The sequence below is a fragment of the Meriones unguiculatus genome, chromosome 6, assembly GCF_030254825.1.
Source record: "Meriones unguiculatus strain TT.TT164.6M chromosome 6, Bangor_MerUng_6.1, whole genome shotgun sequence".
In the NCBI taxonomy this organism is placed as follows: Eukaryota; Metazoa; Chordata; class Mammalia; order Rodentia; family Muridae; genus Meriones; species Meriones unguiculatus.
In genome coordinates this window covers 19,138,329-19,154,395 of record NC_083354.1, presented here as the reverse complement: position 1 = coordinate 19,154,395, position 16,067 = coordinate 19,138,329, and the positions used below count along the sequence as shown (strand labels likewise).

Below are 16,067 nucleotides of genomic sequence, written 5' to 3'. Positions count from 1 at the left end.
AGTGTGGCTGGGCAGTGGTGGCGGTGCACACCTGTGATCACAGCACTCTGGAGGCAGAGCCAGGCAGATCTCTGAGTGTGAGACAAGCCCTGTCTACTGAGTGAATTCCAGGACAGCCAGGGCTTCATGGAGCAATCTGTCTCGAAAAACAAAAACAAATCAAAGCAGCTAGTGTAAAAGGTGTTCAGGAGTCTTGTGCGCAGTCACACAAAAACACAGTGGGCACCCGAGTTGTCTGTGCAACTCCCCCGGAAAAGCAGGCTAGAAAGAAAACAGTAAAACTCAAGAGGAACCGTTGGTGAAGGAATGAGAAAACAAAAAACTCAGTAACCTACAATCAGGAAAGACAGCAGGACCTGAGGAATAGAGAGCACTAAGTGGTGCTTTCTGAGGGAAGGAGGCACTCCCTGACTGTCCGAGGCCACCCTGCTTTGGTTTCCAAGGCTGTGTAGGGCAGGGCCCAGCCAAACGCCCTCCCCACGCTCCTCCAGCTGGTGACCAGAGGTTAAGCTAATATGTTTGCAGACGGTCATGGAGAGCTGGGTGCAAACAGCCCAGCTCAGAGGAATCCAAATTTATGTGTCTTGAAACAATTCTACCCTCCATTACCTCGCCGCCGCCTAAAGGCCTAAAAGCAAAAGAAGTGAATTGGGCAAGCCAGTTGGCTGAAATCTTAACTCAGATCGAGCTCTGGGCCCATACCCGTACCCTAGAAGTGAGGGAGGTGGGGAGGACGGATGGAGGCTCGATGAGTCTGGGGAGGTGGCAGAGCTGTCACGTAGGGCAGGGCAGGGCCTGGGCTGCGTTCCAGGGAGGGTGAGTCACACCGGGGAGGGAGGGGAGGCGGGGCGGCCTGGCGCAAGGAGGACGGGCGGGTATAAAAGCCCCACCCAGCCCAGTCGGGCCGCTCGGCTTCTAGGGACGCTCTCGGCGCTAGGTGCCCGGCCCAGGTAAGCGGGGCGCGGCCCGGCCGCCCGCTATGGCCTCGGGGTTGCGGTGCTGAACGGGGAGCGGCAGGCTCTGGCGATGGGGACCCCCGGAGGCACAAAGAGGAAGCTGCCCCACCGGGTGGTCTGAGGGTCCTGCAGCAGAGTTGCAAAGTGTCCCGCGCTGGGTCGTGACTGGGCTCTTTGCATGCCGCTCTCCTGGGGCTTCAGGGCAGAGGAAGGGGGAGGTCGTGCTTCCCCGTGAGGTCTCCTAGGAAGCGGGGAGACCCTGTGTGCGGGCGGGGAGTCGAGGGGTGCGGCATTCCAAGCGTGCTAGGTGCCAACGGGGAACTGGGTGTGGCCGCTGGGGAGCCTCGGGCCCAGCAGTGAGAGGTCTGGACTTTCCCCTCAGCCTTCGGCGCTGTGTTCTCTCACTCTGGACTGTAATATCTGCAATTTCAGGTGAATTTCCTTGCAACTGACAGACGTGCATTTGTGAAGTCTGAGCGGGATACATGGTGGGGGGATGTCCCGGGGACCCCAGAACCTCAAGTCCTCTTTTACCCAGAGAATAATCTCAGCTCAGTCTCTGTCTGGTAGGACAATGACCTTAGACTTCATTCTTTCTGGGGAGTTTGCCACTGGCTAGAACATTTGCAGGATGAAGTGTCCCCGGGTAACTGTAGGGAAAGTTGCTTTGACTGCACTGATGCCACCATGAGTCAGTTGATAAGTTCTGTGGAAAAGGGCGTGGCTCCTGGGTCGCGGGTTCCAGTGCTGGTATGGAGGGCTGTGGTTCCAGAAGTTTCTTTATCTAAGAGAGTGGTTTGCGAGCTCCTGTTCTTAGGGCCACCCACACTGAGTTTATTGAAGGTTTCCGAAAGCAAGTTCATTCAAAAATAGTAAGTAAAGAGCACTGCAAACACAGCGTCATACAAATGTAAAAAGAAGAAAGAAAACCTGTTACTTGAAACTTAGCGGTAATCTGAACACTCAGGAGGCTGAGGCAGCAAGATCCCGAGTTTGAATCCGGCCTGAGCTACACAGTAAACTCAAAACAAAAACAAAACAAAACAAACAAACAAAAAACAAACAAACAACAACAACAAAAAAACAAAAACAAACAAAAAAAAAAACAAAACAAGAGCTGCTGATCTAGGGCGAGCGTCATTCCCAGAACTGAAAAGAGCTGTTCATTTGTGTAGTAGTTTGCCGTATTCAACTCCAGCGCGTAACAACAACGATGAACTCTTGGAATCCAAGGTCCTTAGACTGTAACATACAAGGGTATTATTAAGTGGGTCTGCAGCTTGGATGGGGAAGCCACTTCCCTGCCCCACCTCAACAACGCTTTAGAATGTGTTTGGAATTCCAAACTAGCACCAGAAAAAAAATTAATTTGCACTGTATCTGAGTGCTTCCTAATGGCAGGGAACAGTACGCAAAGTGGGAGGGCCAGGGGTGATCTGTGGGTAGGATGAAGAAAATCACTGATGTGGGTTTCAGTTTTTTCGCTTACCTTTAAAGAGTCTTGATTAAATCATGTTAATTGGAAACTCGAGTCTTTTTGCCCCTTCTCCCATTTCTTTTCCCTGCTTCCCTTCCACCATGTTGCAGCCTGTGTCCCGTGACGTGTTACCTCGGCTCTGGGGATGGGCCGTCCCTCTCCACACCCACTTCCTCCTGGTTTCAGAGCCCGCTGCACCCAGCCAGACTGTGGCTTTGAGTCAGCGAACTTGGAGATGGCAGAGGAGACCTGGCGAACACCATGAGGTCTTCCCTGGGGGTTTCTCCAGAAGGGCCCACCACTCTGCTGCATCTAGGGTTTCCGGTTTGGTGTATAGGTTCAGGAAGTTTTGCCAACTCTGCAGACAGCGCTTGAGGCTTTGACTGAGAGCTTGGGCTGGGCCTGGCGCCTGGGGTGTTTCACATCCTGTGTCTTCGAAGAGCTATTAAAGTACCCTATTGATTGGCATTAGGCAGGCAGTCTTGGTCATTGGCTTCCTGGCTAATTTCTGATTTAAATAGTTTTCCTGGCGAGGTGGGCACTCTTCTAAATTGCTATTGATTTTTTGAAGACTGTGGTTTCTCCCTGCACCTTTGAGCCTGGATTAATGCGTGTGAGGGAGCGTTCATGGGAACTTGTGCTCTGATTCTTGGCTTCTGCAGGGATCTGTTTCATCAGATCCCTGTTACCCTGTTACAGCAGTAGTCCAGGACACCGTGGGCCGCTTCAAACATCTATTTGTTTTCACAAACTGTCTTTTATGTATCTGCTGTGTCCTAATCAGAGTTATGGTGCTGAGGATACAGCCGTGGATTAGACACACCCAGGCATGCATCTGCACTCCATGTGCTCACACAAACACACAATCCTTTTTTTTTTTTTTTTTTTTTTAGATCTTGAATCAGTTGGGGAAAGAAAAGAGAGAAATGATAAGTGAATTAATGGTACCAATAGCAATTTGGCATTTTAGGTTCTCCCAAATTAATATTCACTCCCAAACCCAGCTGGGTCTTCTTTCCTTGCCTTCTAACCGGTTGTTCCATAGAACTGGACACGGAGCTGAACTTATCCCAAAGACGAGTACAGAATCCCTGGATTTAACCTGTCCTTCAGAGGCACCCCTGAGACTTGGGTAGAAGTTGTCTGTTCTCTTTTTCTGCACCTACAAATACCCCCCCCCCCTTTGGCTTCTCCCAGACCACACCCTTCTGTAGCTGTGAGCCACCGAGGGAGGAAATTCCAGGGCTTAACAGAAATTCTTTCCACCCATTCACAGCATGGTGTGGTTTTCCTTTTGTTGCCAGAGTCAGTGCCCATCCGTGTTGTCGAGGGGGGCTTGTGATTCCGGGTGTGTCCACAGACATGATCTCCAGATGCTCCCATAAGCACACTGAAGCTTGTAAGTGGTCTGTGCTCAGATCTTCTTAGGGAACCTGTCTGTAGCACCAAGGGGTCTGGTGCTAATCCCAGACTTTTTGTGGACACTCTGACCATAGGAAGTGGCCATGACAGGAAACTGTTTGTGCCCTTTGTCTCCTCCTGGCCACACCCAGAGGACACTCACTCACAGCTCAGAGGAGTCATAAGGCCACGTGGATCTCTTGCCTCCCTTCTGCTATCTGTCTGCCCTCTGGTCTCTGCTTGTTCCTGTGGATGCTGTGGTTCCCATGCTGTCCTGAGCCAGAGCTTGGGCCATTGAATCCAGACAATGCAGAGATGGGGCTGGGTACCAGCTGCTTGCTACAAATGGGAAGAGGCTGATCTAAGATGAGCTGCCAGTCAGTAGGAAGATGCTCAGAGGCTGGGGATAGGGGGTCCCAGGTCTGAAAGGCCTGGATTTTAAACATGCAGTCCTAGATAGAGAAAAGAAATTGAGGAAGGAGACTGTGTTGGAAAAGAACAAAGTAGGCCTAACACAGAAAGACCCAATGCACTGTGAACCATTCCAACTGGCCACTGGCCCAGGTACTGTGAGACCTCTGAGTCAGAAGCCCCATGGGTGGATGGAGTAGAAGATGTCCCCGATACACCCAACTCTGGTATCTCACAGATGCAGGAAGACTGGCAGGTGGTCTGGGCAAGGTGACATTTGTTATGAATCTCTATGGCTTAAAGTCTCACTTAGATGCCCACTGATCAAGACAGAGTGTTCCTGCTAGAGGGGCAGGCAGTACTGAGCATGGCGAAAGGAGAGCTAGTGGCCTGGCCTGACTTATGTGTAGGGGGCCTGTGCATGTGCGCGTCGGTGCGGCTGTGCGAAGTTGGTATTGACGGACCCGTCGTGTGGCACAGTGAGTGTGTGTAGTACTGGCCTAACACTCGAAAGCCCCGGATTCCATCCACAGCTCCACGTTAAACCGGAGGCTGGAGGATCAGAAGTTCAAGATCGTCATCCTCGGCTAAATAATGAGTAGCCAACCTGTGCTACATGAGAGACTACAAGAAAGACCTTGTCTGATGATGGAGTACAGTGGATTATCTTGAACCTGGACTTTTCTCTGGCAGCCGAGCCCTGTTGGAAGCCTAGTATGTGGGCCATATAAGACACTGAGATTGAATTATAGAAGCCCAGGCTGCATTTCCCAACCTTGAACACATCTCATGCCAAAATGACATCATTTCTTCCTCGCTGGTCTCTTTCCACACACTCCAACTCCCTGGGCAGGAAGCGGCAGTGTGTGTAGCTAGCAAACAAATATTGATTCAGATCAGACAGCCAGAGGGACAGCAAGCTCGAGGAGGGGCCTCTTGCTGAGACTGAGTCTGATCAAGCCAGGGGCAGAATTCCAGGAATCCTGGGGCTTGACTTGGCCCTGTGACTCAAGCATTAATCAGAACCATAAAGCCAGGGGGGGAAAGTATGCCTTCAAGAAGGTTCTGTTAGCTGAAGATGATTTAGCGGGTAGAGGGTGGGGTGCGACGGGAACTCCCTCTCCCATCATTCCTGCGCTTTTTTGTTTGAAATCCCATTGTGGTTTGCACACGGTGGTGCCCGGGACCCACAGTCAGGGCTGCAGGGGGGGAAACCCAGCCCGCAACGTTCCCACCCCCACCCATTTTGGCTTTAAAATCCTGGCTTGAGGTCATTCCGTTCCCTGATTGATTCATCCTGGTTGCTAGGCATCTGTTTTGGGGTAACCCCACAACACTGCTCTGTCTTTTCAACTACCCTCCAAGTGGGTGTGTCTCAGAAACTGCCGGGTTGGAGTCTCTTACAGACCAGCCCTGTCCCAACAGGCTCTTGGGTTTTTTGTTTTGTTTTGTTTTGTTTTGTTTTGTTTTTGCAAATTAATATCTGGAAACTAACACTTTTTTAACTCAGCGAATTGTTTCCAGCATTGCCTGTAAGATTTTTTTTTTTTCCTCTTAGACTTCTTGTAAATGTTTGTGTTTGCTTTCCTTTTTGGGGAGAGAGGTTAAAAACAACTTCATTTGTACTTTTTGGTCACTGATGTAACTACAGGTTTTGGAACAAAACAATAAGATGTAATAAGATCTAGTTATTAGGTTTTTATTTTTATTTCCGACAAACCGTAAATTCTGTGTAAAACAGATTATTTGTTACACGTAAATGACTGACCGGCTTTGCGACTGCTCCACAGATTCCATTACTACTGGGCTTTGTCCCCGGAGAGCCTTGTGCCAGCAGGTTAAGCCTCATTTATTAATGTGTTCAAGGCCACAGGAGACAGTCTGTTCCCTTCATTACGGGGAGGAGTTGAGGCAGTCACTGTTTCTCACCGGTGGCGGTGGGGTGGGGGTGGCTACTGGTGTGGCTGCGGGGGGTGTGGCTTTTCTCCTGAGACTTGGCTGGTTTATTTTCTTAAACAGAAACACCTTCCTGGGAAAGGGCCCTTTTCACGGGGGTGGGGGGTGGGGGGTGGTGTAGCCAGGTCCCAGCCCGCCCTGGGAGCATGGCACAGTGTTCTCATCCACAGATAGCTCACCAGATAGCTCTCGCTGGTATGCAGGTTGAAACTAGTCTGTCAGCTGGGTGAGGTTGAGGTGCCGGGAAGAGAGAGTCAGTTCTTGGGAGCAGACTGCCAGAAAGGGAGGGTGGCTCTGCAGTTAAGGCACCCTGAATTTTATATCTTGGAGGAGCTAGGAGTTAGTTCAGGGAGGAGCCCCTCATGTGGAACGACATTCTATATATAAAGACAGGGTCTCATGTAGCTCAAGTTAGCTGCAAACTCAAAATGTAGCCAAGGATGAACTTCTCATCCTCCCACCTCCAGCTCCTAAGAGCTGAGATCAGATCACAGGTGTGTATCTTCATGCACCTTAGGTAGACCCCTTTTTAGATCTTGTGTTTTGGCACATGGGTAGATATGAGCATTGGGCCTAATCACTTTGGTCCTCACACCTTCCACCGTTTCTGTTTTCGTCATTCACTCATCCTTGGGCTTTGGGGTCCCACATGGACATGACTTACAAACAAACCTTTCCCTTGTTTTCCTGAGTACGATGGGATGTATCCCTCTCCAGTCCTGTTCTCCCTCCATCCTGGCACCTTAATCTGGCTAGTGACTCAGCCCTCTCAGCCTATGCACAGAGGCCTCGCCATTAGGCCCAGGCCTGAGCCACTCTACTTCCATGATCTTTGTAATATATCTCCACCGAAGAGCCATTGGGGTGAGGTCTAAAGCACAAAGGTAGAGGACTCTAAGGTCCTGGATTACGGCCCTGTCCTGCTGTGGGCCACAGCTAATCTCTTAAGTGTCTCTCAGACACGCGGCCTATTCCTTACTTCTCTGGTTGTTGTGAGCAAACACCTAGCTAACCACAAGCACCTTGAAGGAGGAGGGGCTTATTTCAGCTACCAGTGTAAGTGGACGCTGTCCATAACAGCAGGGAAGGCACAGGAGCCTGAGGCAGCTGGTCACATTGCACGGAGAGGAAGCAGAGAGACATGAATGCTGGTTCTCAGCACATTGTCTTCGTTTTCCTTGTTTTTGTAGTCTCTGACAGAAGCTTGCGGCACGGTGCCACTCCCGTTTAAGATGGGTCTTCCCTTTTGAATGACCCGAAACTAGGAAATCCCTCACACTCCAGTCCACAGAAAAGATTTCCCAGCGTGGGGGTGGGGGAGGAAGCTGTAGTTGAGAACTCTCCGTCTCTTGAGCGCAGCCTTGGTGTGTGTTTATTCTGAGTTTGTGGGTGACCTGACCGTTACCAGGGTCTATAAACTTCACTGGCACTGCAAAGGCCTTTTCTGACCTTAGGGATCACAACACACTGACCCGTTCTTATTAGTCAAGCTAATATTTTGGCAAGAGCCAAAGCCCACTGTTTTTTTTTTTTTTTTTTTTCCTACCAACTGCTCAGTCCTATTCAAAGAAACTGCCCAACCAGGGGATGAAGTGAAGAAGCAAAGGCTGTATTTTATTTCTAAGCTAAAATAGGGTTGCCATTAAACTTGCATGAGCTAGGAAGTGTTTATGGATATGGGCACTTAGATATTGCCGTCAGTCGCTGTGACTTTGGAGTTACGCTATTTTTGGATTTTTTTTTTTTTTGGTGCAGAATGGTTGTGATATATAGGTGACTTATATTAAAAACTGTTCTTAAGTGCATATTTGGCAGCTGGAGAGATGCCTAAGTGGTGAAGAGTGCTTGCTGTGCAGTGAGCACCAGCCTTCCAATGTCAGCACACAGGTACCAAGCCGGGCCTCCCAGTTCTGAAACGGGCCAGACCAGGAGCATCTCTGGGCTGCCGGCTTCAGCTTACGCCAGAGAACGTAAGCTTCAGATGCGGGGAGAGAGACCGTGCTTCCAAAGGAGTGGAGAGGGGTAGAGTAGGACGCACAGCGTCCTCTTCTGGTTTCTTCTCCTACATCTGTGTGTTCTCATGACCACACAGATATGTTTGAAAAGACACACACAGACAGACAGATACACACATACACACACGGGGGGGGGAGTTTGTGTGGAATATATGCTTTTCATTTGTGTTGGGGTCTGAGACTTGACACTTGTGGAGGAGACAGGACAAGTACACTTCCAGCTTTGAGTCATATGTAACGTGTGCATTTCACTGCTTCTCAAATAGCCCAACACTGAATAAATGAAGGCATTGGTGTAGAAAGGAGAGAGAGAGAAAGCTGCACGGAATGGGGTTCTTCTGACCTCACTGAAGCACTGCCGAAGTAGTGCTCACATGAAGAATGCACAGTGTGTCATAAAATAAAGTGAGAGTCGGGTGTGGCGACAAACACTTGTAATCCCAAGCAAGAAGACTGTGAGTTTGAAGCCATCCTGGGCTACATAGTGACATCCTGGCTTTTTGTTCTCTCTGTTTTTCTCTGTCTCTCTGTCTCTCTCTCTGTCTCTCTCTGTCTTTCTCTCTGTGTGTGTGTGTGTGTGTGTGTGTTACTGTCCTGGAACTCATTCTGTAGACCAGGCTTGCACTGACCTCACAGAGATCCGCCTGCCTCTGCCTCCCTAGCGCTGGGATTAAAGGCGTGTGTGACGAACGCCCCGCTGGATCTCTGTTTTGCATGGCATGCATGCATGTGTGTGTGTGCGTGAGGGTGGAGGCGTGGGTGCACAGGCATATGTGATGTGTGCATGCACATGGAGACCAGAGTTTGATGTCAGTGCTTTCCTTGATTGTGTTCCTCTTTTATTTACCAAGGCAGGGTCTCCCGGAGAAGGAGAAGCTCTCCTATTTAGCTAGACTAGTGGGCCATCTTACTCCAGAGATCTCCAGTCTTTGCCTCTGGAGCACTGGGATTACAGGTGGACCGTCACAGCCATGTGGCTTTACGTGGGTGCTAGGGATCTGAACCCTGATCCTTAGACCTGTGCGGCCAGCACTTTATCCCCTGAGCGTCTCCCCAGTTTCATGACACCCTGTTTTAAGGGGTGGGAAGGACAGGAGCCAGAGAGAAGGTAAACCAATTTGCTACAGAGAAAGCCAAGGCAGGGAGCACTTTGAGAACTAATCTTCTTTTGCAGGGGTGGGGTGTATGTGTGTGTGTGTGTGTGTGTGTGTGTGTGTGTGTAACAGATAGAGGGAGGTATGTGGCTGGGTCCTGATGCTAATCTCCAAAGGCTGTGCTCAGCTGGATTTAGAGGAGTCACTGCCCCTGATTTCTAACCATCTGACAAGATCAGATGGGGAGATTGAGTTAGTAGCAGCAGGGAGGACCAACTTGATGAAAGAACAGCTGATTAGAAATGCTGGCACAGAGAGCAAGATTTGTGAGGCTTCCAAAAATCCCTCTTATTTGTCCTCTCAAGGTGCTGGGGCTGTGGGAGAAGAATTAGCAGGAGCGGAGAGGGTGAAGTGGTACATCAGCACTTGGGGGAGGGCTCCCTGTGCACAGCTGTCTGCAGAGCAGCCCCCGAGCTGGGAAGAACAACTCAGTAAAAACTTGCTGTGCTGTGTGGCTGAAATCGCCAGGACAGCAGGGCTGGGGGAGGAGCCTCGTCTACACACTGTGGATCGTATCCACACTGTATCAGTGGGCACAACCATGCCCCTTGGGCCGGTGCTTTTCCCTTGTCTCCTTCTGCTTTGCCCTTTCATTCCATGGTCTGGAATTTTGCAAGGCAGATGCCAACTGCTCTTATCTGCTCTGGAAGCTCTCAGGCCAAGTGAATCTGATGGGAGCCTCTGGCAGGTTTGGGCCCAGCTAGAACATAGGGCTGGTCCACTAAGGAAAATGTTAATTTGTCTATATAGTCTGCAAAAAAGGCTCTGGGGCTGAGATAGGGCTGTGGTTTTAGGGAATTCATTTAGACCAGCAGCTAATTTCAGTTTATTATATATTTATTATAATAAATATTTACTATATTTATTATAATACTAATATTGATACTACTAATGAGGATGAAATAGGTGGAAGGGCTGGAGACACCTTAGAGGTTAGAGCTCTTGTTCTTCTTGCTGAGGTTTTGAGTTTGAACCAGCACTCGCATCAGTGGCATCAGTGGCTTACAATCACCTGAACTCCAGCTCCAGGGGATCCAACAACCTCTTCACACACACACACACACACACACACACACACACACGCACGCACGCACGCATGCACACACAGACAGACAGACACACACACACACACACACACACACACACACACACACACGCACACACCCTGTGCTCCACTGTGCTCTTCTCCTGCCTTGGCAACCGTTCATCGGCTCACTGTCTCCACAGAGCTGCCTCTTCTAGAACGCCCTGTAAGTGGAGTCAACCACGTGCAGACTCTCAGAGCAGCTCCTGTCCCTCCGTAATGAGCACGTGAAACCCCTCTGTGTCTTCTGATGGGACTGGGAACTTTTTCTCACTGAATACTATTCCAGTTTTTGGATGCACCACAGTTTACCAATAGAGTGGGACTTTTCACCATGAGGAATAGCATGGACACACAGGGAGAAGGGGCGGTAAGGGAGTGGAGGTGACTTGATCTTTGTCTGCCTTAGAAGGTTTCAGTGATATAGAGAGGAGAAAGACAGAGGGAGAGGACAAGCATTTTGCAAAAGTACATCTTGACCACAAATGACCGTGAATCATCTGACCCCAGCCTCCTACCTCATTCAGCCTAGAATTCTCTTAGTTCAGAATGTCCCTGTAAGTTGGCAAATGGCTGTGTCATCTATTGTCTTCACAGCAGTTTTAAGAAAACATTTAGGTAAAGCAAGCTCCTTGAACAGAATAGAGAGTTTAATTCCCACAAGTACCCAGGGCATTACTGGTGCAAACACTGTTGGTAACCTTTTGGGGAGGTGGCTGTGTTCTTCTTTGGGGTGATTATGCAGAATCTTGCCTCAGTAGTAATCACTCTCAGTGGTAGGGGCTGGGCGTGTGGGGCTATCAATTCCAGGAACTTCCTCCGCAAATAAGGCCCTTCATCAGCATGGCAGCCCCGGCTGATAAAATGTATTCAGCGGACGAGGAAGACATTGCAACCGCTCTAAATCTTAAATGCAAGGTCAGCCCTCAGTGAGATGTGTTCAGATCAGAAAGTTGGTCTGTTTGCATTTCATAAACAGTTCAATGACCCACTTTGCATGTGTGTACATGCATGTGCATATTTGTGTGCCTGGGCGCTCTCGTGTGTGGAGGCCAGAGGTCACCACCCGGTGTCATTTCTCCTCAGGTGGTTTCCACCTTGCTTTTGGAGGCAAGAACTCTCATCGGGTGGAGCCTTGTCAATTAGGTTGGCCTGTCTGGCCACTGAGCTCCAGAGATCCATCACCCAGTGCCGGGAGATTCCCAGCCTTTTTCATAAGGGCTCTGGGGATCAAATTGACATTCTTGTGCTCTTTAGCCACGCACACTATCAATGAACCCATCGCTTAGCCGCAGTATCTTCTGAGTATCATCAGTAGAGGAATGATTGTGAGGCTAATAGTAAAAGGTTCTGTTAGGATCCAGCCAACATGGAGCGGCTGTGGATCACAGTTCCTGCCTTTCGTACTATGTGAAGTCACTTGTGAGTGACACACGAGTCATGGCAGTTTTGATGTGCTTATCACTTTTGATGGAAGAGCGCATTCTCTGTTTGAACATGTGGTGTTCGCCACAGGAAGCTTTCAGGTTTTGCAATCACAGACCAGAATTGCCAGGTCCTCTTTAACCAGAGCAAGAGACAGACCAGCTGAGGAAGCCATCCCCAACCTAAGGCACCCATCTCTAAGCTTTAATTTTTTCTCAATGGTAAGATTGAGAATTGCCTGCTTCAAAAAATTCTTGCTATAACAGCCTCCAATGCAATGGTCCAAGAAGACATTAGTGTGATGAATTCCTGTGCTTCAGGGGAAAGGAAGCTTCCTTATAAAGCCTTGTGTTCTTTCTTTTTTTTTCAGCTTTTCTTTTCAAAATGTCTACTGTCCACGAAATCCTGTGCAAGCTCAGCTTGGAGGGTGATGTAAGTATCTAATCTCTCACTTTGTGCGATTTTGCAAATTGGACATCTGTTGAACTGTGTTATGCTCTCTTTGTGTATACACAAAGAGAATGGGGCCATAATTCAGTCATTATTAGGTGTCTCCCATGCCCCGGTTTCCTCACTGCTTTAACTGTTCCTAGCTGTTTCATTTGAAGTAAATGTCATGGTGCTAAAACCTTTTTTGGCATTGAATGAAACTTGGACAGCATCGCTGAGAAGGCAATGGCTGGAACTGTGTTCCGTCAGACTTTGAGTGGTAATTATTGCTCTGATGACATGCAAGTTTTTAATGTCAAGCCTTGAGGCTTTATTTATCATAAACTTCAACCATGTCAAAAAGCAATCCTTACATCTTGTAGGCTTCTTGGAATATCTGGAGTATTCTTCTAGGCAATGGTTTATGGCTGCTTCTTCTTCTTCTTCTTCTTCTTCTTCTTCTTCTTCTTCTTCTTCTTCTTCTTCTTCTTCTTCTTCTTCTTCTTCTTCTCCTTCTTCTCCTTCTTCTCCTTCTTCTCCTTCTCCTTCTTCTCCTTCTCCTTCTCCTTCTCCTCCTCCTCCTCCTCCTCCTCCTCCTCCTCTTCCTCCTCCTCCTCCTCTTCCTCCTCCTCCTCCTCTTCCTCCTCCTTCCTCTTAACCCACTGAGTCCGGTTAGTGCTGGCCATATGTACATGAGTCAGTCTGCTTCCCCTGGACTATGGACAACCTACTAATGACCACATTTCCAAAGAAAGTCTCTCTCAAAGTAACATTCACAATGGTAGTTCCTCAGTTAGAGGGGGGGGCACCTCAGAAGCCTCTGCCTTTCTGTCTTTAATCTCTAACACTTGGGGAATCTTTTCTCCAAAATAAACCAGAATGTATGTATTTTTAAAAAAATATATAATTATGCAGTTAATCATAGGGCTTTTTGTTGTCTTATTTTGTTTTTCTTTTTTTCTATCACGGAACACAGAATTAAAATTTGTCTTTTAAAGAGACACTCAAAAGACAGGTGACAGCTAGGGTCACATGTACAAGACCCTCTTTGTTGTCTCTTAATGTGCAAATGAATGGGCCTGTTTGAACACAGATTGTGTGGAATATTAAAGCCTTTTTGTTGTTTCATTTAAATTTTTCCTCTTCTTGGAACTGGCCTACTGTTAAGGCCTAGACAAGTCTTGCTGTTACATAATTTGTTTCTCCGACGGACTTTATCTAATACCTTTGATGACAGGATTGTTCTGGGTGTCAGGTTTCATGAGAGGTAGCTGTGGCTGTGGCTATGGCAGGTTGGTAGAATACACGCCTAGCTCAGCGTGTGTGAAGCCATAAGTTCCTATCCACAGCTCTGCATAAACCAGGTGTGTTGGTACACATTTGTAATCTCAGCACGTGGGACATAGAGGCTGGAGGAATAAAAGTTCTAAGTCTCCCTTGGCTATATATCAAGTTTGAGGCTAGCCTGGACTATGTGAGACCCTTAAAAAAAAGTTTTGTGAGAGAGCCTTTCAGTCATCTCTTGATGTCACTTTACCCTGGTTTTACACGTTTCCCTGTGTGGAGAGATGGGACTAAACTAGCTAACCCAGAAAATGTCCCGTTATTGCCCAATATTTTAAGGGAAGGAAAGATCACTTGTTACCTAATAAGTTAATTTTCAGACAAATGAGTTTTATAGACATTCAATTATTCACTTCTTTCTGCTTCTGGGGCTACCACAGAACCACACCCACCTTTCCCCGGCTCACTGATATGACGACGGTGTGCCGCTTGATCAGTGAAGCCATGTGGCATGCATGCATGACGAACTGTCTGCCCTTGTCCAGAAGTCACGAAGGAGAACAAAATTTCCCTTAGATTTCTGCCCACTTTTTTTTTTTTTTTTTTTTTTTTTTTGGAGCTACCAAGGACAAATACAGAAAACATTTCCAGAAGACATTTCACTTGAAATTTCCTTGATGCTGCATCACATTATCAATCTTCCCAGAGGATTTCCCCTACCTGAGCCACTGGCGTCCAACATATAACCGTGTAGACCACAGGCACCCTGAGAGAGCTATGGACAGGAGCCACCACAAAATTGGAAACTTGCTTAAAATACCAGGGGACCTTATTTCTGTAACTCAGGTCACCTCATTTTTAAGCATGAACTATCAGTGTCTGGGTTATACAGAATGACTGAACCAAGAAAAGAGAGCCCTTGCAGGATGAATTTAGGCTCCTCAGTAGCAGGGGGGGATCAGCCTCTGAGGGACTGAACCCTGACTGCTTCCTAGAAGCTCTCTTAATTGTTACATAAAAAAAGCACCTTTAGCAAGTCAATGTCTGCATACCAAAACTTCTTATCTGATCTTGGGGTTGTCTTGAAAGATCCATCACCTAAGCACTTCTCAGACTTCCTGTTTTGCCGAGCATCTCTGGAGACTAAGTTATGCAAAGGCTCCGAGAATCCTTCAAAATATGGACCCGGTAAAATCTCAGATAACAATTGCTGGCAAAAGGTTACTGCAAAGCTTAGGTGTCATCACTCCAGATTCATGCCAGATAATACCGGTTCTGCTAAATTTCTGCTACAATGAACTTTGTAGATGGTAATGTTACATCACAAGGTTGGCCGTGCCCAGAAGTGGTGAGATTTGGCAAGGACAAACTTTGATAATGTGTTTGTGTTTCAGAACTATAAACATGGATTTGCCATTTGGCCCCATTTAATAGGTGACCCTGAACTTAGAGTTCCGGCTTCTCCTGAGGGACACTTGGGCACGTGTATCTCAGTTGCTTCCATGTGTCATTTCCCTACTAAGAAAGCCCAAAGGTGTGGGTGCTGGGCTGGCTCAGGAGACCTGTGGGTGAGGAGATCACTGACATCGCCACAGTCCACTGACTCTTCAGAAGCTGCTCTGAAGTTGACCATTGCCGTGTGACACCATCACTTGTACATACCGGTGAGGCCGTGATGGGCCACTGCTGGGTGAAGAGCCAGTGTGTAGGGGAGTGATCAGTGGTGAGTGGTCCAGGACCACCCACCGATCCCCTGTCCCTGCAGGGACATTTCAAAGGAAGAGAGATGTTAAATGTGTAGAAGAGAGAATGAATAGAGAAGCAGGCCATTATCCTTGGGAGTGGGGGCGGACAGGGATCCCCAGCCGTCAGCCCAGGAGAGTCATAGGCTCTGACAGGAATCCAGAAAGGAAGGACTATTTAAAAGACAATAAGGAAACTGTGCCAGGCAGAGCAGTAGGCAGGGGAACCTGGAGAAGGCCAAAGCGAGCTCTGGTAAGGCGGAAGGGAGAGGAACAGGAACTTGTCACAGTAAAGAGGATGTGGCACCCACCTCGGTGCCACAAAGGTGGTCACAACAGTGTTGGAGAGAGTCCCTTCCCTTGCACAGCTCAGAGGCACGAGGATGAGCCTTGCCCATTAATTAGCTTGTTTGATTTGGGGGCCAGGGCGTCCTGTAGCCCAGGCTAACCTGAAACTCGACACGTAGCTGAGAATTACTCTGAACTGATCCCCCTGGCTCTACCTCCCCAGAGCTAGAATTACCATTCCCGCTCAGACCCTGCTAGGGGTCAAACTCAGGTATTCATGCGTGAGGGGCACGCCCTGCACGGAGTGTTTAAAGAGTTGGGATCTGGGCAGCCCACATCTGCAGTGAACAGTTGTCAGCGCACACTCATCTTTCAGGCATTTCCACAGTTTTAACTTAGTTCAATTCTTGTCAGACCAGTTTCTCTCTCTTCAGAAACTTGAGTA

General features: G+C 48.4%; 1 protein-coding gene across 1 annotated transcript in view; it reads left to right on the top strand.

Moving 5' to 3' along the window:
* The first annotated feature begins 827 nt into the window (after window positions 1-827).
* Anxa2 (annexin A2) overlaps window positions 828-16,067 on the top strand; it is a 38,292-nt gene continuing 23,052 nt past the window's right edge. The window contains exons 1-2 of the mRNA XM_021652653.2: window positions 828-950; window positions 12,250-12,311. Of these exons, the coding sequence (XP_021508328.1) occupies window positions 12,264-12,311 (48 nt within the window). The 5' untranslated portion in view covers window positions 828-950; window positions 12,250-12,263. The remainder of the gene's footprint in view (window positions 951-12,249; window positions 12,312-16,067) is intronic.